The sequence below is a fragment of the Trachinotus anak genome, unplaced genomic scaffold, assembly GCF_046630095.1.
Source record: "Trachinotus anak isolate AG129_WGS33_773 ecotype Australia unplaced genomic scaffold, CSIRO_AGI_Tana_v1 ptg000033l, whole genome shotgun sequence".
NCBI lineage: Eukaryota > Metazoa > Chordata > Actinopteri > Carangiformes > Carangidae > Trachinotus > Trachinotus anak.
The window spans coordinates 3,355,168-3,373,857 of record NW_027273884.1 but is presented as its reverse complement, the minus strand read 5'-3'; the positions used below and the strand labels follow the sequence as shown (position 1 = coordinate 3,373,857).

Sequence of the window (18,690 nt, the reverse complement as noted above, 5' to 3'; positions counted from 1 at the left end):
CCTCACATCAAAGTGTTAGTGTATAATGTTGAGTTTTTGGTTGCCAGCATTATTCTACTGTTGTATTATAATACTGTTGTATTTCCTTTTTAATTTAAATTGTTTGAAGGAAGCAAATGTTTTATTCATTAAAGGAAAAACAATCTTCAGTGCAGCTTCATTTCAATGCATGACAAAAGGCAAAAACAGAATATATGCAGACACAGTCACAGGTGATGGAGAGGAAATAATTCCACTCTCAGGTTCTTCATCAGCACGAAAAAAGGTGCAGACGTTATTGTAATCCACTTTCAATTATGTCATAAGAACCACTCTGCATTTGTAAAATGTGTAAAATGATGTGAAGTAAGTGTCAATGTGGGACTTCTGGTTCATCAGTGTTGATGATATTGTTGACATGGCATGAGAATTCAAACTCTAACCTAAGCTTCGCATGACATTTTATAGCAACCCATTTCCAGCTTTACAGAATTTCTTATGCTCCACCTGATATTTAAGATGATGATTTTACCAGTGTGGTAAAGGTCTGGATCACAATTACCACTGCCCAGTGGACTTTTATGTCACAATTAGTGCGTCTCCCTGTGCTATTAGATGACCCACACATTCACCTTTTTTTAAGAGGCCATGATTTTACTGGTTGCTGTTAATGGGCCCTGTGTTCTCTTTCTTTGTGGATTTTTTCTGCTTTGGCTATTGTGAGTTTTAGCTGACCACAGCTGGTAACTTGGTAATATGACAAACAGAAGTAAAAGTGTTGTGTTTTGATATGTTTGAACACAAAGCTTTCATTGACTTCAACATGACTATCATCTCCAAGGAATAGGAAAATGTAAAAAAAAAAACATACACAACTTTGCTTTTGTAAGTGTTGAATCTTCTGAGAGCCAACATCTGCTTTTTTAGCAAATAAATGTTAGTGGAAGTCAACAGAGACCTAAAAGCAGATTTCCTGAGTGTGTGTGGAATACAGGAGCTGTATTATTATCTTGATTATGGATTGATCTGCTGACTGTTAAATCAATCAGTAAACTGACTGTTTTGTTCATAAAACTTAGAAAAGAAATAATTACCAAGAGCCAAAGTGCTTGCTTCAAATTGCTTGTTTTGTCTGACTACTACTCAGAATTCTAAATTACTCAGTTTACTATAATTTGAAAGCAGCAAATTCTGTTTTTGAGAAACTGGTACCATGAAATGTCCAATCATTTTTGGATAAAAAATGATTAATTTGATGTTAAAATAGTTTTACTTTTCTGTTGATTGGCTAATCGATTAAATAACTATTCATATCAGCTTTATTTTTATAGACTGTTGGGTAATTTAATCTAAAACACCATATTTTATAAAGTCTTCTAATGTTCTGTATGCAAAATCTTAATTAGTGAAGTATAGTGAAAGTGAAACTATATAAAAAATGTAGTGGATTAAAAACTACATAACCCTTTTAATTGTAGGTATAAAGCAGAATGAAATGAAAATACACATACCTCATATTTGAACTTGAGTAAATATTGTTACATTTATTTACTGCATAGGGCACGAGTCCAAAACCCAATATTTGAGAGGATGTCCCAGTTACTAGTGGTAATATTATTGATGAAACATACAAATTGGTAGGGTGAAATGATTGACTGTGGCTTTTATTAACAAAGAGATAGTAAAAAGAAAACATGAAACACACAAAAATAACAATGGATTTAAAAAACACTTTTGAAAATAATGGCAGACAGGTACATTTTAGCTTGCAGCAAAAGACAACAAAGAGACTTGATTTCTCACTGAAGTTATTAAGACGTGCTTAATAAAAATCTTATGATATTAAATTATTGATGATGACATTATTGCTTGAACCAATAATTTCAAAAAAATTACACAAAATCCTTGAATGGTTCGTGTAACTGATGTGGTGTATTTACTTAATTCATTGAGCCAGCTCATTGTCAGTAACAGAGGAATAATTTTAAATACCACATTTTGTTTGTGGACTTTCTCTGCTTTTCTAATAGACAAAAGCTGGACATAGTATTTTCATTTTGTAAGATGTAAACAGTGATCTGAAAGAGAAAGTAAACTTATGCAACTTTAAATTAAGCATAATTCAGTTCCATATATTGTAAACATGAAATTGTGTCCTAAAATGTGTTAATCTCTGAAATACATACTATGCACAAACAATTTCAAGAGCATGTTTATGCACAGACACTGTGCATGTGTACATGTATGCATTCAAAGTTGCACATAAGAATTTAACACTGAAATACATTTAATTATAAACAATGTGGAGGTGTGTGACCACAACAAGTAGGCAGAATTAGCTCTTCCTTTCTTCTCTGTGGCATAAACACCATCATCTGAAATCCTTGGTAAGGCCTGCTAATCCATAATCCCACTGGCCCTTCACTGGCCCCTTTAATCTCTGTGCAAGGCCTGACCAACAATACACAGATCTGGGTGTGATGCAGAGCGTGGTGTAGTCCTGAGGTCTGATTGGCTGCCCCATAATTCATCATTCCTGGTTGGTTCATCATCCAGCCTATAAGAATGAATGGACAATGTTGTCATTTGCAATTAGGGAAGTGGACCAGGTGGGTTTGTGTCAACTATAAACAGTAATGGTGAATTACTGTGATTAATAGCGTAAATTCACTCAGGTACTTTTGAAGAAAACACGCAAGGTCACATAGGTACAATAACCCCTAAAATTAGACTCACTTTTAATGTACATTTTAGGAGATTTATTAGTGACTATTGTGACAAATAACCCTTGATATGCTCAACATTTAAAATTAATGCAGAAATACAGCAATGACAAGACAAAGACAGAATGAAATCCAGAGAGATTCTTATGATTGGCTTCATACCTTGTACTACTTTGCTTATCTCACACAGTCATGTCAGGTTGAAAGAGTCATTAATTTACTATGAAGTGTACATACAGTAGACAGGTAATCTTGTTTGTGGTATGATATTGTGGCTTTGCTGCATTTTCTATTTGCAGTAGAGTTTAGGACTGATGTTTCATAAAAATTGAATAGACGCTACTATATATTATATATGCTTTATTTTCTTGGTTCTTCTTAAAAATAATTAACCGTTATATACAAGAAAATTACAGATTCTTTTCTCAATCACTCAATTTTCAGAATTTAGAATGAAAGTAAGGTACTTGTAAAACAAAAGGATATCAAAGATGGAAGTGAACACAATACTGAAGGATTTACTTTGTATAATATGACAACATTGTAAACACTCACCCCTGTGAACATATTGCTGGCTCACTCCCACAAGTCTCAGCCACTGAGATGCCTGGTGATCTCGGTGGCAGATTTAGACTTGGCCTTCGATCTGAATGACTACGTCGGATGAAGGGTCGAGGTCCTTGAGCAGATACAGGAAACCTTCCACGATTACCAAAAGTACGTGAGAGAAAAGACACCCCAGTAGCAGTCCATGCTTCAGGGGGTCGGGGAACTGAACAAGGCTGGGCCTCAAACAGAGATCGAGACGCAGGGCAGAAGACTGAACGAGCATTATTGATCATCCGGACACTAGATGAGTCTTCACTGCTACTCTCTCTTGACCATCTTTGTATTTTTGGTGAGGCTGGTGGAGACGGCGCTTTGAAGGGGTACGAGGAGGCTGAGTTTGAGTTTAAGATGTTCTGCTTTGCAACAGGGCTGGGGAGCCTCCTCTGAACTGCTGGAGGTGTGGGGAGTTTCCTGTTAACAGGAGGGCTAGCTGAAGATGGAGGAGTAGGTTGTCTTTTGAAATTGTGGGGACTGGGAAGTCTTCGATGTAAACTGTTTGGCGTAGAAGGTGTGGATGGTAACATTCGCCCCCTAGACTTAGGTGGGGTGGCAGGTGGTTGGCTAGTGACTACTGAAGAAGGAGGCAATGTAGACACTCTATTGTTAGGTCCAGGCACTGAAGGGTTGCCACCATCTTGAAAGTCTGTGGATTCCTCTCGACTGGCATGTGGACTGGCTTCTACATTTGTTGACAATATGTCGGTCTGAGAGTCTGAAGAGTGTCTTAGGTGTATAATCTTTCTGGCTTGCTTGTTCAATGGATCATTTTCCTTTCTTGGGTCTGCCTCCACTTGAGGATCTTGTTGGCTAACCTTTGACAGAGCAGATGTGTCTTGCTGATCTGCTCTAGTAAGGGAAATAACCTTGGAAGCTTGTGGCAAGCCTCCTTTGCTTGGCAACACTGTTACTGACTGAACTGAGGCCCTCAGTCGTTGTGACACTCCAGTCCTTTTTAACACAGGTGATTTGCCAACTTTTGTAGCCCCATCATCTGCAACGCCAGTTGAAAGACTTTGGGCACCTTCAAAGGAATTGTCCATTAATACCTCCAAAGGAGGTGGAGGAAGACTATCCAGATCTAAATCATCAGTTTTCTCAGTTGAGATGGATTCAGGCCTACAGCTGGTAATCCCAGCACTAAGCACAGCCTCCATATTTCCTAAACCTGGTAACACAGGAACACCACACTTCCGTACTCCTTTAAGAGGTCCCAAAACCTTAGGACTGTCAAGTTCATCTATTCCTTGACTAAAGGTATCAATCAGTTTTTTGACTGAATTCCTGCCTCTGTGAAAGCCTGAAGAAGGTCGTGGTGATGAGGGAGGGCTAGGGGGTGGGGTTGCTTTTAGAGGACCCTTAGATGTTTTCTTGTTCTTCTGCTTATCATCTTCCACATCACTGGTTACCTCCTGTTTTTTATTGTTGTGCCTTGTTAAGTCTGCTTTGTCTTTAAGTGGTTCGGGATTGGTGTTCTTTTCTAGTGATGGATGTTTGCAGTTTTTTGCTGGAGACTGAGCGAGTGAGCTTCCCTGATTTTGCTTAGATGGAGCAGTCCTAGTATTTACTCCTGCCTTGTTTTTACCCATCCTCTGCAGCCTCTGATTTAAATCTTTCTGAGTCCTCTCTAGTTCAAGCAGAGTAGGATCTTCACCTTTGCTCCGCAGGGATTCTGCTGACCGGGAACGTTGCTCTCTAGCCACTGGAGTCTTCTTTACCAATGCCTTTCGAACAGGTGCTGCTGTTTGAGGCCTCCTTGGAGATTGTTGCTCTTCATTTGTCCACTGGTGTCTACTGCTTTTTGGGCTGCCTGCCACCTTTGCTTTGGCACTAGGGTTCTGTGATGGGACAAACTGTATCCTACCACTTATAGCATTTTTCATTTTGAGAGTCATTTCTACATTTTGAGGATTCTCTATGCGCTTTGGGGGTAGGCGTCGTGGGTGTTGTTCATGGTCTACAGCTGAAGAATTTGATCGCCTTCTAAACCCTACTTGCACATCTCCCATGCCTCTAGCCATTTCCTCATTATCATCATTGTCATCCTCCTCCCCATCATCTAACGAGACTGATCCTAGCAATGAGTCCCGTTGGTCATTTGCCATTATGGTACATGTAGAAACTAGTGAGTTGAGTGAAGTGAGGGAAACACTTGGACTTATTTGACTTAGAAGCTTTTGCCTTGACACTCCCTGCCTAATGTCCATGGAAGTGTATCCCATAGGACTGACAGGAGTGGTTCTATTTGTTCCAGTTGACTCACAACTCTCTCGTCTATGGCGTCTTTCAGATCCAGCAAGAGATTCGCTCTCAGCCCCAATACCGCTGTCCTCACTAAACAGAGCAGAGTCCTCTGGCCCAGGCTTGCGCAGAGAGGCCATTTCAATGCGAGATAAGAGTTGCATTAGCCTAGTCTCTACTGCACGTTTGACTTTCAGTTTCTCCTCTAAAAGCTCTGAGACTGAGGCAAAGTACTCTGCTGCCTCCTCCAAAGCAGAGTCCCCAATTCCACCGACAATCTGGCTCACATTTCGCATTCTCTGTGTGGTGTACTGAAGCAGCTGCTGCAACAAATCCGGTGGGGGCTCCATATTAGCAGAGCCAGACTTCAGAGGTGGGGAAGATGAGAGGTTTTTCATTTGACTTGGCCAAGCAAGATGTTCTCCATTTTCTTTTAAAACTTTCTCTCCCTCATCTGCCATCTCTTCCAGTCCCTGAATTATTCCCTGGTAGCGTAGAGCCATAAAAGCAACCATAGGCTGCACAGAAACCTGAGTTTGGGTTGCTTGTTCCAAAAGTCCAAGCAGAACATCATATTTGTTTATGCTTGGATTCAAAAAGGCATAAGCAGCTTGGTGAGCTTTTACCAGAGGTTCTGGGAAGTCCACTTTATGCTCTGCAGATAGTTTGTCTTTGTCTTTCTTTTTAAGAACTTTCACTCCTCTCGTATTTTTCTTTGGTTTTCTGCCAGACTTTTTCTCTGTTACATCCTGCTTGTCATTATTTTTCTCTTTTCTCTGGGACACTTTGTTGTTGTCCAATCCTTGATTCCCCAATTTATCCATGTTTACTGCTTCTGTCGCAAGCTCAGTGACAGATCTCTCTTTTTGTGGTATCAATTGTGCGTCTTTCTGAAATACCTGGGTTGGTCCAGTTGTCTTCCTCTCCTTTGTATCTCCATCTGTAGATGTGGTAGAACTTTGATTATCTTCTTCCTCCAATGGGGACTGCCTGGGGGTTTCTGTAGGTGCAGGGGGCAGCATTCTGCTCTTCCTTAGGGAACCCAAGGTCCCAAAATTATTACCTTTGGATGGTGAGCAGCCCATTTTAGATGTTTTCAAATACAAGCTTCTTAGAGACACTAACACTGCAGCGCAGAGCAGTGAATGATGCAAAGAATAGCCAGGGTCCTTAGCCACCTGCTGTATCTGTCACTGTCAGATGACTGAGGTTGTTGAGGTTGTCGAGTCTGATAATATCCCTTTCTGGGAGGAAGCTTTCAAAACAAAATATTGATAAATCCATTTTACAAATCTCTTTCACCTGTCATAGATAGGCAAAATAAATCCACAGATTGGTGTTCATATTTGTAAAAAATTCCTTGTAGCGTTCTCTGAAGCACATCCTTCTGTGCCTTACAAAGGACACACAGCTGAGAGGATTAGTGAGGCTTTCAGTGAACTCCTCAGTGTGCGCATATGTCACGTTAAAGCATATAAAACTCACCTACTTGTAAGACTATAAGCTCATTTGGGTAATGAGGGCTGGCCTCAGGTGGCTTTTTATAGTCAAGAAAACAATATCTCCCTATTTAGCCCTTGAGCCATTTCCTTAGCAAAAATGGGAAAAAACAACTCAGTATAGCAAAATATAGGTGAAAGTGTTTAATCATTTAATTGCATTAGAAAACATGCACTAATAGTTGTATTCTATGATCACTTTTATGATATAGAACAACATAGTCACTTCAATCATGTCACTATAAATTTGTTCATGGATACTGTGGTGATATTTTCACTGGCCATATTATCCAAAAGGCCTAAATTGCTCTGTCAGTCAGTTATTTTTGGTAAGTTACTGATCTTCTTTTAAGTTCTATATTGAGCATCTATTCACTGGAACAGTGAGGCAAGCTTTAAAGTAACATGAACTCCTGCTGCCTCTCTATAGTGGACACCAACTGAAATAATCTTTCCTCTATTTTAAGTGTCATAAAAAAAATTAAAAAAAAACAATAAAATGGAAACAAACAACAAGGAAAATTTTAATAGAATAAATGTGTGTCTAAGTGTATTTAGAATTTAGACTAAGGGCTATGGTTTAGATTAAAGTGACAGTAGTGTTCACTTAACAATGACATTATGGAGGCTTTTGACTGGGGCATTGTTTGTTGATTTGCTTATAACTGAATTTGGATGTTAATGTTCACTTTTTATGGCATAGTCTTATTTTAGTGTGAGGTCACATCACGTTATTTTGTATGATCAGCTGTCTCTGCGATCTCTTGTTTTGCAACTATAAAAACAACCAGTAAGCTATCCCCTATTTTCACAAATTATAGTTACATTCTCCTCAATAAACCTACATATAGGCAACATATACAGATTACATTTTCATTGGACATATTTTCTGATTTATATAGCCTTAAATGTCACTAAAAATAACAAATGAATCTAGTTGGGTTTTATTTACACCTGATTACTTATTTATCTGCTGCAAATGTATTATATGAACAAAATGTATTATAAAGTCAAAAATAAAGGGTGGACTGAAACTCATTATGGCAAGAATTGACTAATAAATAATATAAGTAGCCTATGAAATTTACTTTCCATAATCCTAACTAAATTTAATTATTACCATTCTGGTTTCTAATTAGATTTTAATTAAGCCATTATATTAACCTCTCTTAGTTTAACTAAACTAAATCTGTATCAATGTGTCTTCAATATTTCGTCACAGGACCAGTCTGCGGACCAGACACAGCAGTGAGAGAGCAGGACAGGGCAATGCAATGTCCGCCATTACTAGATGATGGAAAACAACAAGAGCGACGCGATTGGTCGGCGCGTCCCCGCGTACAGGCGTGCTGCTGCGTGATTGGCGGATCCAGGAGCGCGGCGGCAGTAACGACTGATGACCAGCTCGTCGTCAGGTTGAGCCTTTTGAAACTGCTCCACTGTTAGCGTTATCACCTGGTCTTCCCGACGTTATTAGCCTCCGTTTTTTAGCGCCACCAGGTTCTGTCCCATCGTATTAGTGAAACTGAAATCTGTCAATTTTTTTTTCCGGCTTCCTAGCTTGTTTTTCCTCTTCCATCACTCAAGTGAACAGGAAGCTCCGCGGAGGTGAGGACTTTGTTGAGGACGTTCTTAGTGTTGAGGTTAAAGTAAACTTTGACTTCAACCGCAGCACCTGTCATTTATATTAGTTAACATGTCTTTGCCATGTCAGAGCACACAATGTACACGGTATACACAAAATGAAATAAGTTCGTGTTAGCTTCCTAAGAACTGGGAGCTGTAAGCAGTTTTGCTAGCTAGCATAGTGTCTGGTCGCTAAACAAACCTAAACCTATGTTTGATGTACGTTTAACAATCAATCTAAGCCTTTTATGTTTCTTGGTAATTTTTTTTTTTTCATCATCATACCTGCCCTCCTTACTCCTCAGAGCACACTACAAACCTCCTCACCTCAGATGATCCAGACTGCGGCGCCATGAAGCACACACACAGTTGGTGCCAGACTCCCCCCTCAGTAACTGTCCGGGTCAAACCCAACAGTGCTCACACGCTTCAAATCAGGAGAGGTCTCCGGCTAAAAAGACCCAACGGCCAAGCCGTCCAGGGCCCACCAGGGAAGAGCCAACCGAGCCAACCAAACCAGCATCAGGACCATGCCAAAATGACCATGCCTCCAACTATTGTCATCCAGCGGCAGGAAATGGCATCATACTTCAGACTTTTTGGTGAATAATAAAAAGATGAATGAAATGTTTTAAGTCAGTTGCATCCATCTGATTAATTTAACTTTAGATTAAGCTGGAAAGGCTAATTTAAAATAATTCTTTGACAGATGATGACCTTATTCAAGACTTCCTGTGGATGGACTGTTGCCGTAAAATGACAGATAAGGTAAAGAAGTTATTTTGGCTGAAATTCTTTCCCAAACTTCATAATGCCTACCATCATCTGACTCAATTTTTTCATCAGTACCTTCTCGCCATGACCTTTGTGTACTTCAAAAGGGCCCACTACACTATTGCTGAATACACCAGAAGGAATTTTTTCATTGCATTGTAAGTTATAGACAAAAAGATCTTGATATTATAATAAAAAGCAAACCATTTGAGCCACTGATTTTATCCCCATTATTGATTTGCAGTCAAAAATGTGCTACTGTGCTCCACATCCAGGTATCTTGCCAACACCATGGAGGAGGATGAGGAGGAGAGTAAGTATGAGATTTTTCCATGGGCGCTGGGCAAGAACTGGAGGAAGCAGTTTCCTCGTTTCCTCAAGCAGCGAGACAAGTTGTGGTGTCGCATCCAGTACAGAGCTGCAGTGAGCAGGCGCTGCTGTGAAGAGGTACACACAAGTGAAACTGAGGAGACTGATAAATTATGTTTTTTGAAGGGGCTTGTTTTTGCTACACGGTGCAATTTTTATGACTTTGGTTTAATGCCAGAAGTTTCAGCTCTGTTGTGTTTTTATGCCTCTGTGCTGGTAACAGCTGTGGCCAGAGGCATTATGTTTAGGTTGTCTGCCCATCCCATCCTTGTGAATGTGATATCTTGGGAAAGCCTTGATGGAATTTCTTAACCTTTTAAATATGGCACAAACATGCATTGTGATAAAAATTATTTAAGAATAAATAAATAAATAGATAGATAGATAAACTTATACTGCACTGCTTGGCAGAGGCATAGAACTGTGAGGTGGTAATTCTAGTTTTTCAGTATTATGATTTCTTCTGGGTTTTTTCTGTTGGAGCTGTATTTATTTATTACTGCATCTGTGACTCTCATCTCTTTCCGTGTAGGTGATGGCCATTGTTCCCTCTCACTTTGTGTGGCAGCGAGAGAGATCAGAGCACCACAGTGGCGCCCAGCGACACTATGGTGACCAAGATCACGCCCGTATTCCCCGCGGGCCCTGTGGCTCCCCGGTCTCCTGTGCCCATTGTAACCGCAGCACCAGGCTAAATCATGGCATGGGCTCCTCTTCTTCCTGCAGAGGCTCTTCTGCACAGACCCCAAACACCACCTATCCACAACCATTCACCTCCTTGCTGACTTTGGAGACCACCCCACCCAAGGCTGCAGCCTCTTGCAGGAAGACGATGGAGACTAAAAGCCACATGCACTATTCCTCCTGCTGCTGTGCTGAGGTGGTTCCTAGTAAGTATCACTAATACAGATGTGCTTCTCCTCCAGCCATAGCTGGGTAAAAACTGGACATAATCAAACTGATTTATTCCTGTCACAGTTATTCAGTCACATAGCTACCCACAGAAACCTCAGAGGCTGCCACAGTCTGCTGAAATATTGGATTCAAATGTCAGTTACTCACTGGACAAACAAACATCTTTCTAGGTAGACAGAAGACATCTGCTGAATCACAAAAATACCACTGACGATACAACCAAGTGCTGGACTAAAGGAAAAAAAACATCTTGATTTTTTTTTATTTTTTTTTCTGCAGAGGTTTGTGTAAGATGCTGTGTGACAGAATAACTGCTCCAAGTGCTGAAGTCACAAACAGCATTAACTCTGAAATGAGCCCCATTTCCCAAAAGCATCTAAAGGCTAAGGTGATGGTAAAATTCCTCTTACAAAACAAACTGAGCTAAACACAGAAGTATTAGCGTTTAAGATGCCCTTAGAAATGAGGATAAATGTAGAATTACTTCCAACCAGCTGTGGAGGGTTAAAGGGCTGGTGCATATGTTTTCCACACACTTACTTAAACAAGGTCTAAGAGGTTAAATGAAAGAAATTAAATTTTTAGTTAATGACATCTTCATGAAATCATCACCACTCGCTTTAAGGTTTAATATGAATTTAAGAGTAACATCTGTCTCGAGTAGCATCTTTATCATCAAGGTTAACTGTCTGTAACTCATTTGCACATGGTAACATGCAGAAAGCTGTAGACTGATGACTGCACATTAGGCTTTGTTTTTATACTATGCAATCCCATGTATAACACAACAAAAGTGCTGCTTTGGGAAAAGTGTTTTTTTTAAAAAAAAAAATACAGTTCTCTTAGAAAAAAAAACAAGCCATTGAAAAGAGAGTGGAAACTTGACTCTCATTTCCATCTCATATTTTAGGGTGTCTGTATTAGGATTGTGTGCAGATGTGATTTAGCTGGATTACACCTGGGAGGAATTTCACAAAGCTGGATTACAAAATTAAACTGGAAAAGATTGTGTTATATCCCCTATATCCCTTAAATTTGAAGAAGAGCTTGAATGTTAGGTTTAAGAATAGGATTTATTCTAGCATGTCAATGACTCCTTATAATACCATTTTACAGCATTTTTCATGTTTCTTTTCAAATTCCTCCTGCTCGTGTCTACTTAGAGAGACACCCCACTGGAATACATTTGTGTACCCACCATAAACTTTGAAATGGAGTTAGTCAGGCTGCTGCACCTCTCTTGCTCTGGTAATATTTGCGCCCTTTGACATTTAACAAGTTTCCTTCAGTGTTTAATGCACTCACTGAGCACTTCCTTGGGAACACCTGTACACCTGCTTATACACTTACATGTGTACCTTGAGGTAGAAGGGCTACAACAGCAGATTACCAAGAACAGAAATCTGAGGCTGCAGACCCAGCAAACTGGACAGGTCAAGACTGGAAGAATGCAGTCTGGTCTGGTGAATCTGGATTTCTGCTGCAGCAGCAGATGGCAGGGTGAAAATTTGCAGCAAGAATCCACGGATCATTCCTGCCTGTGTCAACAGCCCAGGCTGCCGCTGGTGGTGGTGTAATGGTGTGGGGAGTGGTTTTCTTGGTACACTTTGGGCTGCTAAATATCCATCAGTTATTGTTTGAATGCCACAGCCTATCTGAGTATTGTTTCTGACCATGTTCATCCCTTTATGGCAACAGTTTTCCATCTTCTAAGGGCTACCTCCAGCAGGATAATGCTCCATGTCACAAAGCAAAAGTCGTCTCAAACTGGTTTCATGAACTTGACAATGAATTCAGTAGTTCAATAGTTTCTGCAGCCACTAGATCTGAATCCAGAAGAACATGTTTGGGATGTGGTAAAATCATGTCCACCTGCACCAGAACCTGAAAGAAATGTTTCAAAATGCTGTGGATTCATGCTACAAAGAACTGAGCTGTTTATTTTTTAGCTGTTTTTTTGAGTAAAGGGAGTCTCTCAGGGCTCTGGCACACTGGATGAGTAGCTTGAGCATGGCAGCTGCAGAACGTCTTTTTTATTTTCTTATTTTGGCGCCCATGTTAATGGATTAGTTAGTTAAGTTAATGGAGTCGAATGATTTAGAAGTTTGGCGTCTCACCTATTTTTCATGTGTCTTGCAGCAAAAATAGACAGAGAAAAGACCTGTTCATGTCAGATGTCAGTGGCATTTTAGAGTCATTTTGTGTCAAAAAATGAATAAGAAATTAATTTAAAATTATGAAAAAAATTCAACATGCGTCCAGTGTGCCCCTGGTCCTACCATGAGTATAGTGTTCCTAGTAAAGTGCTTATTGAGTGGAAATTTTTATGCAATAAAATTACCTTTAAGGAAAAAGAGCAGAGGTGCTACGTCACACAGCCAATGTCTTATATTTAATGAGTGTGACTATTGTTTAGGCCACATTTAATTTTACAAGACTGACAGTATTGGACAGACAGTGTAGCTCATTTGTACTAAATGACATTTGTCTGTGTCCCCTCTTTGTTAGGGGATGAGTCTTCTTGTGGATCTGCCTATGACACCTCCATGGACTGGATAAGTGAGGAGTAGGGCGTCAACACCTCAGCAGTTTCAATACTTCCCTCTATATACTGATGGAGCAGTTCTGTGTAGTACTTCTCTGAAGTAAAGGTCTGAATCACAAGTCTAACTCACTGATTTTATCAGAACAAAGTCAACTGTTAAAGTGACTCTAAGAATGAGCTAATGTTGTTCCATACATCATACTCTGATGGAAACATATATTAAGATGAATGTGACATGCCAAAGAGTATTACTGTAAAGTTTGTTTAACCTGCACTGAGTTCCTGCTATTTATTAATTTATTTATTTATTGGTTATTTATTAACTGAAGCACTTGAGGTTGTTTTTTTTTACGACCACTTATTCACAGATGGTTAAAGAAATAGTCAGGAAATGAGTTTCTGACATTAAGTTCACATGTCTACAGCATAGTCTGTCACATCCTGGGTTTCTTCTAGGTGTGTTTTTAGTGATATGGCCGTTGTGCCTGTTGAATGATCCAACACTGCCTCTTGAGTTTTCAATAAAAGGTAGAATTTCAATCCTTGTTGTTGCAGCCTGCATTGTACACTAAACACATTAAAATACAATAAAACTGATGTTGTGATGTCAGTTTTTATTTTCTATTTACAGCAAGAGAATATTAAAACATGAAAGAATCGTTGTCATCCAGGGTTCCTTACAGGCTGAGCAGCTACAGAACACACTTCCTCAGTTTCACCAGGAATGCTGAAAATACAGAAGTACACAATGAGCATTTATTTAAATCAGCTTCATATACAGTATGAACATTTACACTGGGGCCGTGTGAAATGTTGTAACATCTGACCTGTGTGGCTTAGTTGTTGAGGGTGAGGTCTGGCAATGTAGGGAATACTCCCGAAGGCTGGGTGTTCATCTGCAGTCAACTCTGAAATATATCAGTTATATATCAACTGAAGGAAAAGCTCACCATCATCAGACGTCTGCGATTGTTACTTTAAATCACCTTTGTCAGTCTGATCTGCTCTCTCCTCCACCTCACTGTGGTCTTCTACCAGGCTTGGAGCTTTCCTGGTGCAGTACTTCCCGTTCTTCAGCACAGCTGGAGCCACCAACCAGTGTCGGATTGGAACCTCAACGATGGATACACACAACAAAGGGAGCGCCAAACATCGGATGCCCTCTAGAAGGTCAACGACCTGTGTTATACTGGGGTACAGAGGGAGAGTCAGTGAGCAGTTAAGTTCCTGCAGATATAAGCCAATATGAAATACATATTAAGGAAGAAGGTGGATAAAACCAATGTCAGTATTAATAAACTGCCACCCAATTACACTTTTGACTATGGATATAAAGTTCTACTGTTCAAATCTGCTCAAAGGTTTAAACTACAAATGAATCACGTTTGTTTCCGTTTGTGCTGAAGAAGTTTGAAAACTGAGCACATAAAAGAAAAGGGATTAAATCTGTTGTGAACAGTGTCATAAAGGTTGGCCTCTGATGCAATGTGAAAGTCAGACTGTACATTGTATGTGCTCCATACTGAATTCTGCATACTTGAAAGTACATATGAAGCATTTACTACATAGTTGGATCCATAGAATGACATCCATAGGCACTAATTCAACATACATGTACTGTACTTGTGTATTACTATTTCATACCCCTTGATATTTCTACTTCACTAGATTAATCTGTTAATAGCTACTTATAAAATATATAAGCTCCTGCGCGTTCTTATCACGTATTCATAGATCTGCTTTGAAAGACGATGAAACAGTAGATACACACTTGGCGAGGTAGACAGCACATACAGCTCCAGGGTGCAGGTGTGGAGTCACAGTGGGTAAAACCAGGTGAGGGTTCGTCAGGTCAAGAGCGATCTGCAACAGATATGATGTCATGAAATGTGATTCCCAGAGCCTTAATACATCTGTTCATTCATTCTGTGCATTCTAGTTAGTACCAGCACTGGTTTGTTTTATGAATCGCTCTGTGGAGTACCACCTTCAGACCAGACACTGACCGCATGGAATCCCTGACCGGCGAGGAGCGAGGAAGCCGTGCACAGGTCAGCGTTGTGAAACTGAACGTTGTCAGGCCAGTCCTCCCCTCGCCGCAGACTCCACGATGACCTCCAGCGGTTGTAGTTCAACATGGCTCTCTTGAGGTGGTCCTCCCTGACCTCCACACTCACCACGCTGCCCTTTGACCCAACTGGGAAAAACACAAACATACGGTGGGAAGTCAGTTCTGCAACCTTCAGAGAGATATTTCATTATTATAACTGCATTAACTCACAGAATGCACTACATACAGCATGCTGAGTGATTTGCAGGAATATAGTAACCTTTTCTGGATCACTTTCTGTGACATTAAGTCAGCAGAAAATAGGAACTTAAGAAAATGTGACCTCGGCCACTTTTTTATTGAAAAGTGGAAAAACAAAATATTGAAATAGTTTTTTTATGAGGGTATTCAATACAGGCTTCTTGAGAATATAAACCTAAAGTTGTTGTTAAAGAGTCTAAAAAATGACCTCAGTATCATGGCCTCTCCTATGGGGAGAATCTGAGCTGTGCTTCGAGGCATAAGGTTCAGGTCAGCCTAAAATTTGACCCATAAACTATAAACCTGCTTGATCTTTTGTTACGCTCTACCCTTGCTTCATCATTACCTCACTTTAAATTGTTGATTTAATGCAGCTTGTGTGTGAATTGAATAAGTCTCTGTGTCTATTTTGTCTCTTGTGAGCGAGGTCTCCAGAGTTTCCCATTAGACTTTTCCATCAGTCACCTGGAACCTATTTTACTAACTTAATAACTTACAATGCCAGATTTTTCTTTCTTTGAATTCAGTTTTATTCTATGCAATACATAACTCTTAGATTTGTTATTAGTCTATAAGTTCATTTGGTATCTTTTGTGTCAAACAATAATAATAATTATTAGGTTTAAATAGCCATTAGTGATACAACTAAAAATTATAGTTTTGATTCAAAACAGCTCTTACAATGAACAGCGTCCACTGTTATTTAACCCCACAGAAAACAAAGTCATTGGTTTTTAATTAAACAGCAACAACATTGTTGTGTTCAAGCTAATTATGTTTCCGATTCTTGTATATATTTTTTTTTTACAATGTGCGTGTTTTTGTGAATTATTAATTTAATTAAGTTTCTCTTTCAGAAGACAGTCTTAAGGGAAGAAAGCCACAGTAGGTGCAAACCTGCTCTGGACAGTAACAAAGACATGGCCCCTGACCCAGAGCCCGACTCCAGCACGCAGTCTCCCTCTGTGACGTCCATCATCATCAGCATGGTGGCTGCGTCCTGGGGAAAGAGGGTGGCAGAGAGAAAGAAACAAATTGCACAATGTCTTTGAAAAGAACAGGGGATTAGTGCGACCCTGAAAGACCCAGAAACTGGCATGCATTGAGGTAGACATAAAGACACAAACAAATACCTTTGGGTAGGCGATGGCAGGGGCCCGCTTCATATACAGCACATAATCCTCCAGGCTGGCCCGCCGTATGAGCATGGAAATCCCCATGCTTGTCTTCATGACCTGACCTGCAGGCTGCCCGGCTATGTTGTCATGCGGGATAAACCCCCAGCTGCTGTGCAGACGAGTCCCTGTCTGAAGCTTGAACATCTTCCTGAACTCCACCTGCCCTTTCTTATAATACTCAGCAACAAGCATCTCCCCGGATGTGAGCAAGCTTTCCCCTGGGAGAGTGGCTGATATCTGCCTCTCTGAAGTCACTGGTTCCATTGCTACATCAGATGCACGATGGCTATCCGACTCATCCTCCTTAGGTGTTGTCTCATCTCCTGTCAGTGTGTCAGGATGTCCACTTTCCTCTTGGGTGCAGTGTGGAACTGATGCCTGGATGTTGGATCCTTCTTCAGCCTCCTGCTGGTTCTGCTCTCTCAGCTGCATCACCTCTGGGCTCAGGGCATCCTGGGGCAGCAGACTGCTGATCCTCTCCAGAGGGGATAGGGGTCTCCTCTTCCTGGCCAGCAGTGCTTGTCTGGATGTCAGCTTGTTGCTCAGGTGTGAAGAGTCTGAGTCCTCTCTCTCACTGTCGTCACGCCTCACAGAACCAGTTGAAAATGTTCTAATCTCCTGTCTACATTTTGTGAAATTTAAAAGCATGTCTCTGCGCCTGAGATGTCTTTGAGTGGATGTGCAAGTTCTCGTCAGTCTGTGCAGAAGCAGAAATCCACCAAAGGGCATTTGCACAGCCATTACTTAAGATCATAGCACAACAGCTAAACTAAAAGTAAAGGTGATGATCAGAGATCCAATTCGGTGAACTAAACCTAGAATATAACAGCTGCAATTATTAACAACACTATGTCTTCCAGCTAAATAAAGAACTCAAAGTAAAAATGATAGTAAACCTTCTTGAAATTCCACTTACTCCATTTACAGCTTAACAATTTATAATTCGTTGGTCCTCAGCTCTCCTTAGCCTGGCTTCATGGAAGGAGGTCACCATGCTGGCAAAACACACGTGAACAGCGTCATTACTAAGCGACAGGTGTAGTAATGTAACTGTACCAGCAGAGGGCGACATGTAAACAGAAGATGAGAGTTCATTGTTCTATATTATTGGTAAGTGTTCTGGCCATGCTTACGCCAGGTCATGTTGATATTAAATATATTTAAAGGTCTCTGTAGTTTTCTTTACATTTGCAATGTTTCCGTGGTTTTGGAAATTGAGTGAGTTATAAATCTTCTACTTTTGGTGATATCAGCCTCAGCGAATTCTTGTTTAAATATTTCACTGTAATAGAGGAGCATTATGCAGTTATTGCATGACAAATTGTTGTTGAATTTATGACCAATAGTTGGAAATACATTGTCTATTAGTAACACTAGAGCCACAAAACAATGCATTCAGATTATTCAAATGAAAACCAAGTGTAATACACTTCATCAAACTGTCTGCTTTCGTGCATTCATGTAAATTACATTTTCAACTGAGCAGCTTTATTAAACGATGTCTGTCTCTCGAAGGAATTTGATTTTCGACTTCATGAAAGGTGAAAATTGACCACACGTACACTGACTAACTGGCTTGGAAATGCAAGTAAGCTATTTTTATATCAAAAACAGATCCACAAGACAGATTCGCAGTTAAGTTTCATTTTTCCTTTTTTTTTTTTTTTGTGTTGATGCTGCGTTCAAGTACTGTAAAAGGTGGTAATTATTTTAACACTACACCTTTCCCCAATGAGATGTGACGCAGAGATAAATTGGCACAAATTTCATTATTTTTTATCGGTACTAACAAAAAAAAAGAATTTGAATACTTTAGTTACGCCGTCAGTTTTGTGGTAATTTTTTTTATTGAAAGGATGTAAATGCATCGACCTGTTTTTTTATATATAGTCTATGTGTAAAATGTGATATTTACAGCTACTGT

General features: G+C 40.0%; 3 protein-coding genes across 3 annotated transcripts; 1 reads left to right on the top strand and 2 right to left on the bottom strand.

Moving 5' to 3' along the window:
- Window positions 1-1,617: 1,617 nt before the first annotated feature.
- pcare1 (photoreceptor cilium actin regulator 1) lies at window positions 1,618-7,949 on the bottom strand. The gene is made up of 2 exons (XM_071471430.1): window positions 3,258-7,949; window positions 1,618-2,536 (listed from the first exon to the last, which is right to left on the bottom strand). Exons 1-2 carry the CDS (start codon window positions 6,632-6,634, stop codon window positions 2,413-2,415), a joined length of 3,501 nt encoding a protein of 1,166 aa, XP_071327531.1. The 5' UTR covers window positions 6,635-7,949; the 3' UTR covers window positions 1,618-2,412.
- Window positions 7,950-8,361: 412 nt separating this feature from the next.
- Window positions 8,362-13,817, top strand: spdya (speedy/RINGO cell cycle regulator family member A). The gene is made up of 7 exons (XM_071471127.1): window positions 8,362-8,656; window positions 8,980-9,276; window positions 9,384-9,442; window positions 9,521-9,606; window positions 9,724-9,895; window positions 10,350-10,707; window positions 13,241-13,817. Exons 2-7 carry the CDS (start codon window positions 9,027-9,029, stop codon window positions 13,300-13,302), a joined length of 987 nt encoding a protein of 328 aa, XP_071327228.1. The 5' UTR covers window positions 8,362-8,656; window positions 8,980-9,026; the 3' UTR covers window positions 13,303-13,817.
- Window positions 13,818-13,871: 54 nt separating this feature from the next.
- trmt61b (tRNA methyltransferase 61B) lies at window positions 13,872-17,836 on the bottom strand. Its single transcript, XM_071471126.1, has 8 exons — window positions 17,683-17,836; window positions 16,722-17,581; window positions 16,486-16,588; window positions 15,284-15,474; window positions 15,049-15,140; window positions 14,264-14,466; window positions 14,105-14,185; window positions 13,872-14,004 (listed from the first exon to the last, which is right to left on the bottom strand). Exons 2-8 carry the CDS (start codon window positions 17,505-17,507, stop codon window positions 13,970-13,972), a joined length of 1,491 nt encoding a protein of 496 aa, XP_071327227.1. The 5' UTR covers window positions 17,508-17,581; window positions 17,683-17,836; the 3' UTR covers window positions 13,872-13,969.
- Window positions 17,837-18,690: the final 854 nt, after the last annotated feature.